Source organism: Aplysia californica, unplaced genomic scaffold, assembly GCF_000002075.1.
Source record: "Aplysia californica isolate F4 #8 unplaced genomic scaffold, AplCal3.0 scaffold01065, whole genome shotgun sequence".
Classification (NCBI taxonomy): domain Eukaryota; kingdom Metazoa; phylum Mollusca; class Gastropoda; order Aplysiida; family Aplysiidae; genus Aplysia; species Aplysia californica.
The window spans coordinates 13169-29144 of NW_004798335.1; the positions used below are offsets into that span (position 1 = coordinate 13169).

The following is a 15976-nucleotide window of genomic DNA, read 5'->3' on the forward strand; positions in this document are numbered from 1 at the left end:
CTCTCTCTCTCTCTCTCTCTCTCTCTCTCTCTCTTTTTCTTCTTGCACTGTGGTGTCATAAACAGTCAGACAGTCAGTGATGCCGACAGCACGCAAGAACTCAACACTTGCTCAGGGGTCCTTAAAAAGGGCTGAAAGTGGGTCACTGAAATGTCCCAGCAGATGAGTTCAGGCACGATAGTTGGCGGGACATTTCAGGAACTCATGGTTCATAGTATCGTCCTCCTCCTTGCAGGCTCGACAGGATGGATCTGGGTAGAGATTTTGTGGAGATATGATCTCAGCTTGGACGATTTCCCTCCAGTTTTCATTTTAAATCACAAATGACCTGATGGTCCTCAAGATTTAGCTTTAAGTGGACTCCACTGTACGTCGAGTGGTACTGTAATTTCCTATGTTGTTTTCAATTAATTGCCTGCAATAAGTTTACATGGTGTTGGGTTTAGGTAAAAAGTAGTCGTTTATTTTTTCAAGTTGTTAAATTTAATTCACATGAAAGATTTTACTGCACTTTTTCTATCATGTTTTTATTTTAGCACTTTTCCTATAGTGTTTGCCAGTACCTTAAGAAGTCTTTTTTAAAAAGGTGTCACCACTAAAGGCTACATTATTGCAGTTTCACCAAGGCTACTGGTATATTTTACATTTGTGTTTGGATGTCTGACAAGGGAGTTCGAAGGTTCTTTTGGGAGCTGAAAGAGCTAAATGTTTACCCAACAAAGAAAAAAACTCTCTTTAATGTACACTGGAGAGTTGTTAAAAAGAGTTTGCAGTTATTGTTTACTGTTCACAAATCTGATAAATTTCTGTCAAGGTACAGTCAATCGTGAAACATTATGATGATTACAGCTACGTACTTAACATAAGACCTATTACCCTGCTTTGTGCTGAGTACTCTGAACTGATTGCAGAGTTAGTATTGCTCTTCCATACCTATGTACTCCTATTAATCATCTACTGTTATTTTGTTTCTAGGGTCTGCCTGGACCTTCTGGACCTATTGGACCCAAGGGTGACCGTGGCTTGCCTGGTCTTCCCGTAAGTAGATTATCTGTCAGACAAAAAAATCATGAAACGGGAAAACTGTTTTGTTCTCCTGATTTCTTATACTGTAATTGAAATCTGTTTTCAAATCCATATACTTTCAGTATTGGGCTTTTCTTTTACTACTTTCCTTCCTGCTTTTTATTCCTAAAAGTGCATGTGCATTCACTGACAAAAGACAAATGTTGACCATAAGAGTCATTTGGCAAGAGTCTTGACTGCACAACACACTTTTAAGTTTCAGATGCAAAGGGGGGGAAATAATGATAGTCCAAAAAAATTTAAGTTGTACTTTTTTCTTACACTTACAGTGGCCCAAAACAATGCATTTTCAAGCATTATCAAATCATTACAATGTCCAATGAGTTAGAAAATGTCTGGGAGTGTTGTAAAGATTATAAGGTTTACACTTTAAATGCTTGGCAAAGTAATATCATCCTTAACATTAGCACTAAGTCTCAATTCAAACTGTTGAGATGTCTAAATTAAAGAATGAAAATGGGTGATTTGATTGCTGATAGTAATTGTGTAATGACCCAAGGTTGGGTACTTGTTTTTTGTGACAGGGCTTTATGCCTGGTCCACAATGCCGTTTGAATCGTTAAAAAAGTCTGGTGTGTTTTTTTCTTCTGTAATGCTTGTCTTCACCGCTTCAATTTTTGGCTCATGAATTCGTTGTCTTGGTGCAGGGTCTGGACGGTATCCCTGGTGGAAAGGGAGACAAGGGAGACATGGGTATCGGCAAGTTTGGTCTGAAGGGAGCCAGAGGTATGAAGGGAGAGAAAGGTGCACCCGGACCTATGGGCCCCTTCTCCAAGGAGCCCCAGACTTTGATCTCTGGAAAGGGACCAAAAGGACAAAAGGGAGAGAAAGGAGGAATGGTAAGAGTCAACCGTTTTCCTCAGATTTGCATTAGTTTTGATTTCCTTCAAGTTTCTCAGGTTCTCTCTCTTGAGAGGTAAAATGTAGTCAGTCCCATTCATCTCTTGTAAGCCTATACGCTCTCATAAAAGATAAAGCATCAAGTTTGCATCTTTATTTCATTCAATGAATATCAAAGCTAAAGGATACAATAGTACTCAAAGACTTTTGTAAATGATAACTTTTGAGTGAGAAGTTTTATTTGATGAGGAAACAAATTAATTGTTCTTAAATCCTAGCTAACAGTAATTCTTTGCTTTTTGGTGAACAGTGGTGCACTTTCAGTCATGAAGAATCCTGGAAGTTTAAAAACTATTAACTTCACACAACCTTGAAAGAATCAAAAGGACATTTAGAATTTCTCCTTCATGTTTTATTTTTGCTTGTTTACTGTCTTTCATTCTACTCTTTTCTGTTTTAACTTCATGCTTATAAATATTCTTACATATTTATCCCAGGAATTCAAAGCTGTGATGAAAAAATTAAATAGAAATGTTTTGGTGGTTTAAATTGGAAACTTTACATTCAGTTCATACTACTTGACTTGATTTTAATTTGGTCAATTTATACAATATAAACTTAAAAGAAGAGATAGCTATAATCTATTCCTTTCAGTTTCTGATGTTTGATATATGGTCATGTGTATATGATTTATCTCTTTTCCAGGGTTTGAAGGGTATGATTGGTAATGATGGAGATCAAGGAGAGATTGGACGACGTGTAAGTGAAGCCATGTTTAGAATAATCTATGTCGTCCTACACTCCCCTTAGCACACTATCTATTTGCTGCTCTCAGAAATTAATTATTGTTGTAACATGTAGAAAATATGCTGTAGAGGAAAATTCCTCAAACATAACTCGTGCTTTGAAATAATTTCAGTTCATTTAAGTTTCTCCAGGTCTTTCTTCACATTCTTCAACGTTTTGTTTGTAACCTCTTCAAAGTTTCTAAATCAGATGTTATTTCATGTTATGGCATTCTTAAGGAAGGTATGTTTCATACCCAATCCATGGTAGAGGAGGCAGGTTCTTTTCTGTGGGCTGAAACATTTTTGTTGATTTGTGGTGGTGGTCATTGTTGATGTTTGTTGTTGTTGTTGTTTTTATTATTAGTTCCGAAAATCTTGGTTTCATGCCCGTCAGTCCAACAACACAATGTGAGGTGTGAAATTCTCTTGAATTGTTTCTTATTGTAGATATGTAGTTAGGTCAGGGATTTCATTTATACTGTCATTTGATTTAATCATTCTTTTGACATAAACTAATGTGTGAATTTGTTCCAGGGTTCTCCGGGTGTTCCAGGAATGGTTGGTGAGAAGGGAGTTCCCGGTATTGCTGGACCTAGGGTAAGTAGTTTCAGCCTCGAGAATTTACTAATGTTCTATGATGGTATTCACCTAATCATCAGCAAGCTGTAAAAATGTACTAAGCCCAGAAAAGAAAAATTCTCTAGAGAAAAAAAACTGTTACATTTTGTTAACAAATTGTATTTATGTTGTGTATTTTTTGTTGTTGCTTTTTTCAACATTTATAATTTAATTTAAATTTCAGCAAAATATTACTTGAGCACATGCACCCTATACCACAGATTTAGAAACTGCACTAAAAAGAATTCAAAATTTTGGAGTCAGTGCTTTTTAACAGCTGGCCAACAAAATGCTTCTTTGTTTCCATCAAGTAGGTGTCTGTCTTAAGTTAACAAAGAAACTGAAAACAGTTTCTCATCGTTACAGATAATCATTTTCACTTCTGTTAGAATCATTTGAAAATTTAAGTTTCTATTTCAGGACACTCATATTTACAGTCAAATTATGATACAGAACTTGTGTGATAATATAGGTTTTTAGTTTCTCATGATGGCAGTTTCAGTAATAACACTTTCGTATTTGGTTTTGACAAGGATTGTCTTAAATGTCAGCCCTACATTTCAGTATTTTTGTCAAGTTTGCCTAGGAGTTTTTTTTATATTTTTCTTTTGTACAGATTTCATGAAGAAAAAATGCAGTTTTCACTGCTGTGCTTTTCTTTATTAGATAAGCCACAGGCATTCTTTATTCATGAGTAATGACCAATATACAGATCAGCTGTGCTGGTATTTCTTTTTCCTAACTGTCACTCATCATCCAATACCAAACAATCTTACTTTCTTCTTGAAGCATAACACCTGCTACCATATTGACAATTTTTTTTTATAGAACTTACAAATATCCAGCCCCAAATCAGGACACAGGTCGGGGAAAAAAACCCTCAAACAGACTGTTGCTAAAGAATTATAAAAATGTTTATATTTTCGTTTTGTTCTCTTTCAGGGTAAACAAGGTATCTCTGGATTGCCCGGTCTTCCTGGACCTAAGGTTTGTGGCAAATGACAAATTTTCAAACATTTCTGTCGTATTTCAAGACATACTCATTCCAGACCATTATGGGTTCACTTTTTAAAACTCTTTCAGGATGAATCTTACACGTAAAATTAAAAAATAACCACTAATTGTACAGCTCTATATAGGATATGTCTCAAATGGGTTGATTCAGGGAATTAATAACATTCATAAGGGACCTCCTCCTACATGAGTTTTCTCAGAAATATTAGTTTTTCTTAAAATGTTGATTAATAGAATGTCTGCCTTCATTCCATCCGTCTTGAGAAGGTATTAAACTGATTTTTTTTAAAAGCTCTTTGCTGTGAGAAAAGGCCTTAATAGTTTGAAACAGAAATGGAGAATGCAAATAACATAATAACCAACTGTAAGTCAACTCATGAATAAGATGTGACACAAGACTAAAATGTAACTCATGACTGATATATGTGACTCTCGACCAATGTATGATTCACAACTAATAAATGACTCATGACTGATGTTTGACTCATGGCTATTGTGTGTGACTCAAGACTGATATGACAACTTTGTTTTGGTTCCCAGGGAGACAGAGGTATGGACGGTCTGCCCGGCTTGCCCGGTATGGTTGGCATGAAGGGAGAGCGTGGTCTGCCTGGTCTGGATGGACCTGGGGGACCTGAGGGACCCAGAGGATTGCCCGGAGTAAGTTGGTCACATAGAAGGTTTGGGCTCAAGTCCCAAGTGTGGGGGGGGGGGGGGGGGGGGTGACAAATACAGGCAAAATTTTCTAAAATGACGATTCGTTTCCGAGGAGGAAAGGGGTTTCTTGGACAGATGGTTGTCTTAGAGTGTCATTCTGATGTAAAAAGTATGCAAGGTGGAAAATGAGAAAGTCGTTTGTACAGGTGATTGTCTTATAAATATATATAAAGGTTGCCATTGGAGCAGGTTCGGCTGTATTGCTCAACCTTCAGGGTATATTTTTGTCTTTACTCTGGTTGCACAATAAAAGGATTCACCGTGGGTTCAGTCGGCAACTGAATTCAATCATTTCAGGAAATTTCAGAATGGAGAATGCTTTGTGCTTTTTTACAAAAGCAAAATATGCAACAGAGAAGACATATAAAACTTTTTCTTTCTCTGTTCTGTCCTACATTTCTCTCTCTCTCTCTCTCTCTCTCTCTCTCTCTCTCTCTCTCTCTCTCTCTCTCTCTCTCTTTCTCTCTCTCTCTATCTCTCTCTCTCTTTCCCTCTCTCTCTTTCTTTCTCTCTCTTTCCCTCTCCCTCTCTCTCTCTCTCTCTCTCTCTCTCTCTCTCTCTCTCTTTCTCTCTCTCTCTCTCTCTCTCTCTCCCCTCTCTCTCTCCCTCTCTCTCTATAACATGGTCACTTCTTGTTTCTCACTCTCAAAAACTCTGTTTCTCGTCGTGACTGTCAGGGCAAAGGCAACGTTGGTCAGGTTGGTCCCCGGGGTTTCAAGGGTGAGCGAGGATTCCCAGGTGAGCCCGGTAACCCAGGCTTCCCCGGACCCAAGGGAGAACAAGGTGTTGAGGGACCCAGAGGAGGACCCGGTATCCCCGGACCTGTTGGATCTGATGGACAAGACGGACCAAAGGGAGGAAAGGGAGACCGCGGCTCACGTGGTAAGTTGCCTTAGTTAACGGGGGAAGAATATTGTCCACATTTATAAAGTGATAATAATGGTGGTGACGTTGATAATGATAGTAATAATTCTTGTGATAGAACAGTTTTTATGCTGATGGTAATAATAGCAATATCGATAATAATAATAGTAGTATACTTATAAAGATGAGAATAATAAAAATAGTAATAAAAATCAGTTTAAGAAATAACAGTTATAATGATAATAACAATAATATTGATGATCAAAATGACAATAATGATATTAAGGACAATAAGAAGAAGAAAGATGATAAGGATCAGCACAGTGATTTCTCTCAATCCAACTTTCCCTCTCTAACCTGCCTCTCTCAATCCATATTTTTCCCTCTCTCAATCCCTCTCTCTTCCTCTCCCCCCACAGGTCTGAACGGTCTGGACGGACGCCCCGGAGTGCCCGGTCGTCAAGGACCTAAGGGAGACCCCGGCCTGAAGGGAGAGCCTGGACGCACCATCTCTGGAGCCCCAGGTCCATCTGGTCTGCCCGGTCTGGATGGTATCCCAGGAGGCAAGGGAGAGTCCGGTCTGCCTGGTCTGCCTGGAGTCCCCTGCGAGTCGCCCAAGGGCCGACCCGGACCTGCTGGACTGAAGGGAGATAAGGGATCCCAGGGTTTCCCTGGTCTTCCCGGTAGAGACGGTATTCAGGGTGACAGAGGTTTCAAGGGTAAGAACTTTGAGGTTTTTTTTAGTTAGAGTTTTACATCACTTGCAACTCAAATAGGTCATATAAGTGCCGAGAGTTAGAGGTGTTACTCGAGAGCAACATGCAAAGAAAAGGAGGAGGAGAGTTTTGGTTTTGCTAAGTCTGGCAGCACTTGCAAAACAAATAGTTAAAAAAAACATCAAAGATAAGAGGTGTTTCTAGTGAGTAACATACAAAGAAAAGAAGGAGGGGAGCTTTAGTTTTAGAGAGAGTTTTATGTTTTACGGCACTAAACAACACAGATAGGGCCTATAAGTGAAGATAGAGGTTTAGTTTTTACCAGAGAGTAACATACAAATTAAAGAAGTAGGACAGATTAGGACTATAAATGCTAGATCTAGATAGGAAAGGAAGAAGGGTAAGAACGAATGTCCATTGGTAAAATGCATGATCAGATAAAGTCAGATTGGATTAGCCAATGACGCTAGCCAGAGCACACTATATCAAACTAACCTCTGCTTCGCTTTATCAGATTTGAGTGAGAAGTTCACAAAAGCTCATAAAATTCCATGCACAAACAAGAGATCTAACCCCACTATGCTTAGCAGCCTTCTGATTGACTGTTGGCAACCATTCCATCATACTGAACCTGATAATGACCTAGACCGTCAAACATTGTTAACAAAGTTACCATGTACAGATCTTATGTAATCTTTTGTCATAACTTTTTTTACACTGCCAGGGATGTCATTATTTAAATGGGTATTTTTTCCATATTTTCTGTTACGTTCATTGAAACTCATTTTCAAAACCGTTGTTTTTCTCAGAATTTTGTTACCAGCTGATCCCCATATTAGTTGTATGTATTAACTGTCTAGTTTTGTTTGCGAATACAACTTTGTAAATTGTTCAGTTATTTTTTCCCAAATCCCAGTGGTATACCTGCACTGTGAACACACAAATTGTTCCACCTATTCAACCCATGGAGGGGTTGAGTAATCCTTTTTGCTCCGATGGCTGCAGATCAACAAAATATTAATTCTTTATATTTTTCTTCACACTTCTAGGTGACCTTGGTGGTCTTTGCGAGCCTACTGTGAATGGTGCCAAGGGAGAGAAGGGAGGCGCTGGCCGTGACGGTCTGCCTGGCCTGCCTGGAGACAGAGGATTGTCTGGCCTGCCCGGACAGAAGGGAGAGCCAGGAGAGGATGGATCTCAGGGTCTGCCCGGTCTACCTGGTAGCAGGGTGCGTATGTCCATCTCATCATCTACCAAATGGCTGAAGGGCATCAAAGCATCAAAGTCAACATTTGTTTGTTTTTCTCATTTCGACTTTCAGTCTTGATTTTTATTTCACTTCATTATATTTAATTTTCTTTTGTGTTTCACCTTTTTTCATAAATGTACGTTGATTTTAAGCGTTTTTCTCAATTTTTTATACCATTTCTTAAGAAGTAAAAATAGATTAAGTAGAAACCTCTTGGATGAGTGAGTTTCTTAGGGTAAACAATCCCAATGCTTCACTCATTAAGTTTTCGTTCTGACTAGTTCTCAAATTTCCAAATATGTTGTAGGAGTTTGTTCTCATTGTTACGGTGTCTTCCTTACCAGGGAAATGATGGAGAAGCTGGATTGCCTGGTCTGCCTGGACAGAAGGGAGAGCCAACCCCAGTAACTGTTATCGACGGACCTCCAGGTCTGTTACTGCAAATTGCCTCAAAAAGATAATCTTTTATTTTCTCCCATTTTTCTCAGTTGTAGAAGATAGCATGTAGAATATTGACAATTGTGATGGATAGAGGGAAAAATACACGACTGGGACTGTGAGGGTCAGTATCTGGGAATCTGGATTGCTGAAATTGTCCGGATGTTACCCAACTTCAGTTGGATTAACGAGAAGTTTTTGCACCTAATGTAAAAACAGTCTCGATACGAGATGTGTGAGACGAAATAGTCGTAAATTAAGAGTTTCCATGCTTGCATTTCCATGGGGTACAAAAAGTTCCGGATTTTTTTTGTAGCCAGTTGGTTCCTCTGTTAATATATGCCCTCGCAATGTGCCTACCATTATTTCTCTTGCTATCAATTATTTAAACAGACTACCATGAAACAATGTTTGACCATGATGGAATTTAGAAGAAAATAACAATAGTAACAATAATAAATATATATCTATCGAACAACATGTGCCAAGATGCCGTCCTCCCATAAAATGTACATCCTTAAAATGTACCAAAGGAGATTTTGTTTCTGTTCTACAGTAGCTTTGAATGGAATTTTTACAGGAAAAATATTTTAAGCATTCAAAATCTTTAATGTTGAATGGAACTGCAAAATAACTGAAACTGAACACTGGTTTTTTTTAACTCGTGTCACGAAGAGGTTAAAAAGTATCTGCTTCAAGCTAACCTTTCTCCTCTTGCCTTCAGTTAAATTTTCTCAAGATCAAAAACAATATTTAAAGGTATATATACTTAAATAGCTGGGCCCCCTTTCGATGAAAGGAATGATCAGTGCATTAACATCAACTGAAAGTCATATTGGCGTACTCTTTTTACACTCTGCTGGAATGGAGCTGTAAATCTTGAGAGAAAAGTGACACGTGTGTTTCCAAGTTGCCAAATATTATATGATAGAGGTATAGATTGATTCTCTATTCCGCTTTCGTGATTGTACACTCCATAATTTCAAAGGTGTGGAATCTGCGCTCGGCTAGTGAACGGAAGACTCGCTTGTTTACAATGGACTTTCCCAAGATTAGATCTAAACGAAACTAATGAAAAACTGAAAATTAAACTACTGTGACTTCAGGCTCCTCAATGAAACTGTGCACCCTTTAAATGATTCTGAACCACCAATAATTTTGTCAAATTCGAAAGCAAAGTGGTTCGGAAGTTTTAGGCTGTGAAAGTGTGAGGTTTCACAAATATAAAATAAAGAGATGACAACAGAAGATGTAAAAGAAGTGGGGAAAAAATGAACCAATAATACATTGTGTTCTTTTCTCTCTCTCTCTCTCTCTGAAATGGCTGCTGACAGGTTACAAGGGAGACATTGGTGAGCCTGGTCTGCCCGGAGAGCCTGGCCGTCTTGGAAGAAGTGGACCTCAAGGACCCCCTGGAGCCCCTGGACTGCCCGGACCCAAAGGAGATAGGGTAAGTGTGATCCTCTGTGTCTTTTACGACTCTGTAGAATCAACAATAGTTCTCATTACTTGATTAAGGTAGATTTAATTAATACAAAGACAAAAAGCAAATGAATGGCTCCATTGCAATAGAATGCACTATACACTATATCTTGGCTTTTCTGAAAAAATCCTGCCTGTTCCATAAATTTACGATGAGAATTGTTGTGAAAACTATTTTTCTTCCTCCATATGCAGGTTATGCCTGTAATTTAGCATAATGAAACTCATTCATACTTTTGTTTTCTGATAAAAAGTTACTTTCCCCCATTTTTCTAAATTTTGTAGCAAATGGATATAGTGTGAAACAGTCTATACAGTGTTGTGTCTGTGCATCAAAATGATTCTGTTGTTTCTATGGCAACGCAATCTATAAAATGTTGTGTCGGTGCATCCGACTGATTCTGTTGTTGCTATGGTAACCCAGGGTATCAAGGGACTGCCTGGCATTGATGGCCGACCGGGTCTGCCTGGAGAAGGTGGACTTCCTGGTGCCCGTGGTGACCCTGGCATCGGACTTTCTGGTCTGCCCGGTGACCGTGGTGACCCTGGTATGAACGGACTGCCTGGTCTGCCCGGAACCCCTGGACCCAAGGGTGTGCCTGGTGAGTCCATCATGGAAATAATACTTCTTCTTCTTCTTCTTCTTCTTCTTCTTCTTCTTCTTCTTCTTCTTCTTCTTCTTCTTCTCCTCCTCCTCCTCCTCCTCCCCCTCCCCCTCCCCTTCCCCCCTCCTCCTCCTCCTCCTCCTCTCTCATGTAATTTATCTGATTTGCATACCCTTAGAATATACCACCTTGAGACAAATTTCTACGAAAGAAGAATAAAGCAATATTTATTTTTTTAAAGTCTTCTTCTCCCTCAAAACTAAGCGCCAATCGCTCATTTATAAAATATAATTTCTTTTTTTTTGTTGCAAGTTTAGATCAGAAAAAACGTTCACAATGGTGATATATCATTATTTATTATCCTGATTTTTAAATTCATTTCCATCATTTAGAAATGCTACAATATCATATAATTACTCTTTGTAGAGTTAGATTTGAAAAAACATTGGCGACTGTGATTCGTCGCTTATTTCTCTCATATAGAAATAGTTTTTTATGTTATCTTTTTGTGCAAGTTTTGTACTTATCCAACCTTTGACCTCCCTCTCAGGACTGCCTTCCCCTGGAGCAAAGGGCACTAAGGGTGACCCTGGCCTTGCTGGTTTGCCTGGACGTTCTGGACCTAAGGGAGAGCCTGGATTCCCCGGACCTAAGGGTAAATAAATATATGGTTATCTCATGAAAAGAAACAATAAGAATGATCAAATATTTATGAGGATGACAACAATAATAGTTAACAGAGGTAACAATTTTTTTTTATATATTCAGAAATCTGGTGTTGTAGAATTATCCTAATATTGCACTATCTTCACAAATAGTCCTGATATAAGATAGACAATATGATTTGTAAATTTTGAGTTCTTGTGCATACTTTTCAATCAGGTCTGAAAACTTAAGATTTTTTTTTTTCATAGCCAGTTGGCACTTCTAAATAGGAATGATAATAATGATAACGATGATTACATTGTCAATGTTAATGATAGTGTTATAAAATATATTGTGATAGTAGTAATTAAAATGATAGTACTGATGTTCAAAATAATACTAACAATGGCGATGATGAGAATAATACTTAAATAATGCAGTTTAATAATGATAAATCAATATGGTATAAGTTGATATCTCATATAATAACATAAACAGTAATGATAATATTTTGCAATGGTAATGATGTTAATGATGATAATAATAGATCAAATTTATATCTACCTTTAGTAGAGAATATTATTCTCCTCCAATAGCGACAGAAAAATACGTTTATGATACTTTGCCCATGTGCCTTGACGACAATTTAATCTTGTGTGTCTGGTAAAATATTATTATGAATATATCAATTTTCTGCTACTTGTTTGATGTTTTATACCAAAAGTAACATATTCAGTTTACTGCCTATTCCAGATGTAGGCTCTGCTGTGTATTGAATTTTGTTTCAGTATTTTACATTCAGTATATTTCTGTGGGCTTTTTATTTCAGGTGATCCTGGTATGAGCGGCTTGCCTGGTCTTCCCGGAGAGAAGGGAGATTTCGGTCAGTCCGGTCTGCCTGGCTTGGATGGACCAAGAGGTGAGGGGAGAGTGATGATGAGTGTACTAAACTCATGATCATAATGATCATCACAATAATAATAATAATAATGGTAATTTTTTAAAATAATGATAACGATAAGAGTAATAAAAATAATAACATAATAACATAATGATAATAGTAATAATAGCAACTGTTATAATAATAGGGAGGAGGAGAAAAGGAAGAAGGAGATGAAGAAAAAGAATAGTTTGCCCACCGTGAACTAATAATTTCCTTTAACCTCAAAGGAAGAAGAGAAGTTGTAGACCTTGGTAGCTAGCAAGGAAAAGATGGTAAAGGAAGTAATAGCTAGCAACTTGCAATGATCATAAATGTCACAACGTGCCACAGATTGCACTCTTTCCCTTTCTTCAAGTAGTGTGATTATCTGCCTAAACATATAGTTAGTTGGTTAAATCTACTTATCGTTTCTCTTGTGACCTTCAAACACCATTCTTTTTTAGAAGACTTGTGGTCTGTATCTCTCTCTCTGCCTCTCTCTCTCTCTGTCTCTCTCTGTCTCTCTCTCTCTCTCCCTTCCCCCTCTATCTTTCTTTCTTCCTGTCTCCGTCTCTCTTTCCCTCTCCCTCTCTCTCTCTGTCTGATCTCTCTTAACTCTATTCATTATCATTCAGGTCTTCCCGGACCCAGAGGAGAGAAGGGCCTGCCTGGACTGCCTGGACTGCCCGGTATTGATGGACCCAAGGGAGGTCGCGGTCTCGACGGATTGCCTGGAGAGGAAGGTGCGCCATGCCTTGTGCTTTGGGGAGGGGGGAGGGGGTGTTTGTGGGTTTCTCTTGGCTTTTCATTTACAATTAGAAAAGAAATAATAGATGTAGTCTTTGGGTTGTTCTTTTGTGTGTGTGTGTGTGAGGGGAAGGGGGGGGGGGGGGAGTAAAATCTGGTGTCAGGAAGTGGCAAATGTTTTATTTATCATGGGTATAGCTACAGGTGCTACAGGTGCAGTTTCTTTCTCTTTAGCTGTACTTGTTTTGGTTTTATTTCTCTGAATTGGTGTACTGAACTGTATCTGTGTATGAGCGCACTTGTGACTGGCAAAAACAGTCAGTGTTACAATGTTGTGTCTCACACTATGACAAGACAAAACAGTCACTGCATCTCTACATGCAAATTACACAAACCTTTAGTGCATGTATTCTCTTGCAGATCGTATCTGTCATTTTGTCTCTATGTAAAGGTTATTGAAACTTATTCCAGGTGTTTTATCTCAAAAAATCAATTTGTCAGTCTTTCTGCATTAATTGACTACCAGCACTGTTTTGGTTGTTTTTTTTCTGCATTTGTTCATCTCATAGATCAGAAATGTCAGTCTGATGCAAATACAAAAATTGTCATTGTGTTGTGTTTTCAAAAGCTGTTATTATGTGCGTTTCATTTCAAAGTGTCAAAAATGTCTGTCAGTCTCTGTATACTGAATATGAAGCCTTTTTTCATCTCCCAGATCAGTTTGCCACTGTGTAGCTATTACTAAACGTTTAATTATATTGTACACCACCCAATCAAAAATTCAAAATTTAATAATTCCCTACCGTAAAGTATATCCCTACCACACCAGTAAAATATTAAGACACACCCTCCACCCTTCCTTGATTCCAAACATATTAACCACATCTCTCTTTTGTTGCATATCAAGGAAGTAAAGAGCTAAAAGGATGGGAGTAGTACTTGGGCATTCAACTTTCTTTTTGTCTCCCACCCAGGCAAAGCTGTATCATGCGTACTACTTTAAAACTGTCTGTCAAGATGCAAAAGGTCATTGCTTATCACCAGAGTGTTTTATCCCTATGCTCAGGTCGCCCTGGTGAGCCCGGTATCCCTGGCCAGACCATCCAAGGAGACAAGGGAGAGCGTGGAGGTCCTGGACTGCCTGGCTTGGATGGAGCACCTGGACTCCGAGGACCCGATGGTCAGTTCTGGAGTAGTACTGTTGGGTTACCCCTTGACCAGAAGTTTCCTAGCAACATGTGAAGGCATCTCACTTTTAAAAAATGATAATACATAAGAGATAAGTAGCATTGCCATAGTGAATATCCCTGATCAACAGCAAGCTCTTTGTGTTTAAAAATCTCTCTTTTTTTTTTCATGATAAAATTGATGATGATAATCATGACAATAATATTACTTATAGTATGGTATAAATACAGATAAAAATATTAGCAAAATTGAATAAAAAATGTGTGATGCTGAAAATATTAATAGTAATAATGATAATATTGTTAGAGATAATGCTGGTAGTATCAGTAATAATAACAATCCTCGTAATCACCACGAATATTTTGAAATTGGAATGGTAATAAAATGATAATATTTATGATAATCATTATAATGATACTCTGACTATTGAGGATAATTAAACAATGATAAAAATTATTATAACAAAAACAATATCAATAAGAAATAATAATGATGATAATGATAATGATGATAAAATTAATAATGATAATAATAATAACAATAATAATAATGATAATAGTAATACCATTATTGTTATAACAATGAAAATAATAATAAAGATAATAACAATAATAATGATGTTAACAGTGCTAATAAAAACAAAACTAATAACAATAATACCATCATCAATCGTTCAGGACCCTCTGGACTTCCCGGCATTACTGGAGAGAAAGGTTACGGTGGAGAGCCTGGACTGCCCGGTCTGCCCGGCCGTGACGGAGCCCCCGGAGAGCCCGGACCTATTGGAGAGACAGGACCCCGTGGAGAGTCCGGTCTGCCCGGTCTTGACGGTATCCCAGGTGAGAGGGCATGACATTCCAACAAGAGAAGTCAGCTCAGCCTGTACTTCTACTGTGTTGGCTCAAGTGGGCCGTAACATGCTGAGCTATTTAATGCTTTTGAAAGTCGTAAGACAAGGTTTCTGTCTTCCTTTTTTAGTGCATTTGTTTATTATTATGAGTCGGAACTGGAAAGGTATTTCAGATTATCTGTGTATTCTGATGATATTTACACAGGGTTTTGGTTTGAAAAAGTGGAAGGTGCCATTTAACAAACTGATATTTATCTTCTTGAGGAGTATTTTATCTTTGAAATTTAATTTTTATCATTTAATTTCATATAAAATGTACAATTGAAATTATCCAAATAAGTCACCTATTGTCAAGGAGCAAAATGATTGTCTTAGACAATGTCATTATAATAAAGAAAAATGAAACACAAGGGAAGAAGTAGGAAGCAGTCATTTTAGCAGATTGGTGTCTTGGACAGGTGGCTGTAAGAACAGATCCAACTGAACATATATTTATCATTTTAATGAACGTTTTATCATTCAAATAGTATCATTTGATGTTTCGTCTTTTATTGTAATATATATTTCAGTTATGTCTACGGAGATTGGTTAGGTTTTCAGGACAACTTAAAATTTTCATTCTACTCATATTGCTTATCGTTTTGCGTTTGTCTCCTACAACAAGAAGTCATCTTAGAATTTTCTCAGGATCTTATTTAGGATGAGAAATTCTCTCATATTCTGCTTACTTTGCTGATTGTCTTGCATCATTTGTGTTCCAGGAACTGCTGGCATCAAGGGTGAGGGTGGTCTGCCTGGCCTGCCTGGACTGAGTGGTGCCAAGGGAGAGCCTGGAGAGTCTGGCCTGCCTGGACAGAGTGGACTTCCTGGTCTGGATGGACCCAGAGGACCTCCTGGACGCCCCGGAATGGACGGACTGCCTGGATTCCCAGGTACAACATAACGTTTGATTTGAGTCAGGTGGCGGGGGAGGATAATGTTCAGGGATGCTAACAACGAATAGTTATTATTTTCAAAATGTGCCCTCTCTTTATCCCCATATTAGTTCTGTCAATTAAACCGTCTATTTGTTTACAAATGCAATTTAATAGATCTTAAAGTATTTTCACAATATCCCAGTGACATCCTTGGATGTTGCACTGCAGAGACCAGCTATGTTTGCTCTGCAAAATATCTCTGAGTGTGAAATTAAGTGTTACATAATGTT

General features: G+C 38.1%; 1 protein-coding gene across 1 annotated transcript in view; it reads left to right on the forward strand.

Moving 5' to 3' along the window:
* LOC101846546 (collagen alpha-2(IV) chain) overlaps nucleotides 1-15976 on the forward strand; it is a gene marked incomplete at its 5' end in the record, with an annotated part of 40735 nt that overhangs the window by 9067 nt on the left and 15692 nt on the right. Inside the window, 18 exons of the mRNA XM_013089855.2 lie at nucleotides 976-1038; nucleotides 1734-1925; nucleotides 2632-2685; nucleotides 3249-3311; nucleotides 4275-4319; nucleotides 4887-5006; nucleotides 5741-5945; nucleotides 6347-6646; nucleotides 7693-7871; nucleotides 8237-8321; nucleotides 9665-9780; nucleotides 10237-10414; nucleotides 10968-11072; nucleotides 11892-11981; nucleotides 12620-12727; nucleotides 13798-13911; nucleotides 14597-14758; nucleotides 15531-15701. Of these exons, the coding sequence (XP_012945309.2) occupies nucleotides 976-1038; nucleotides 1734-1925; nucleotides 2632-2685; nucleotides 3249-3311; nucleotides 4275-4319; nucleotides 4887-5006; nucleotides 5741-5945; nucleotides 6347-6646; nucleotides 7693-7871; nucleotides 8237-8321; nucleotides 9665-9780; nucleotides 10237-10414; nucleotides 10968-11072; nucleotides 11892-11981; nucleotides 12620-12727; nucleotides 13798-13911; nucleotides 14597-14758; nucleotides 15531-15701 (2350 nt within the window). The remainder of the gene's footprint in view (nucleotides 1-975; nucleotides 1039-1733; nucleotides 1926-2631; nucleotides 2686-3248; nucleotides 3312-4274; nucleotides 4320-4886; nucleotides 5007-5740; nucleotides 5946-6346; nucleotides 6647-7692; nucleotides 7872-8236; nucleotides 8322-9664; nucleotides 9781-10236; nucleotides 10415-10967; nucleotides 11073-11891; nucleotides 11982-12619; nucleotides 12728-13797; nucleotides 13912-14596; nucleotides 14759-15530; nucleotides 15702-15976) is intronic.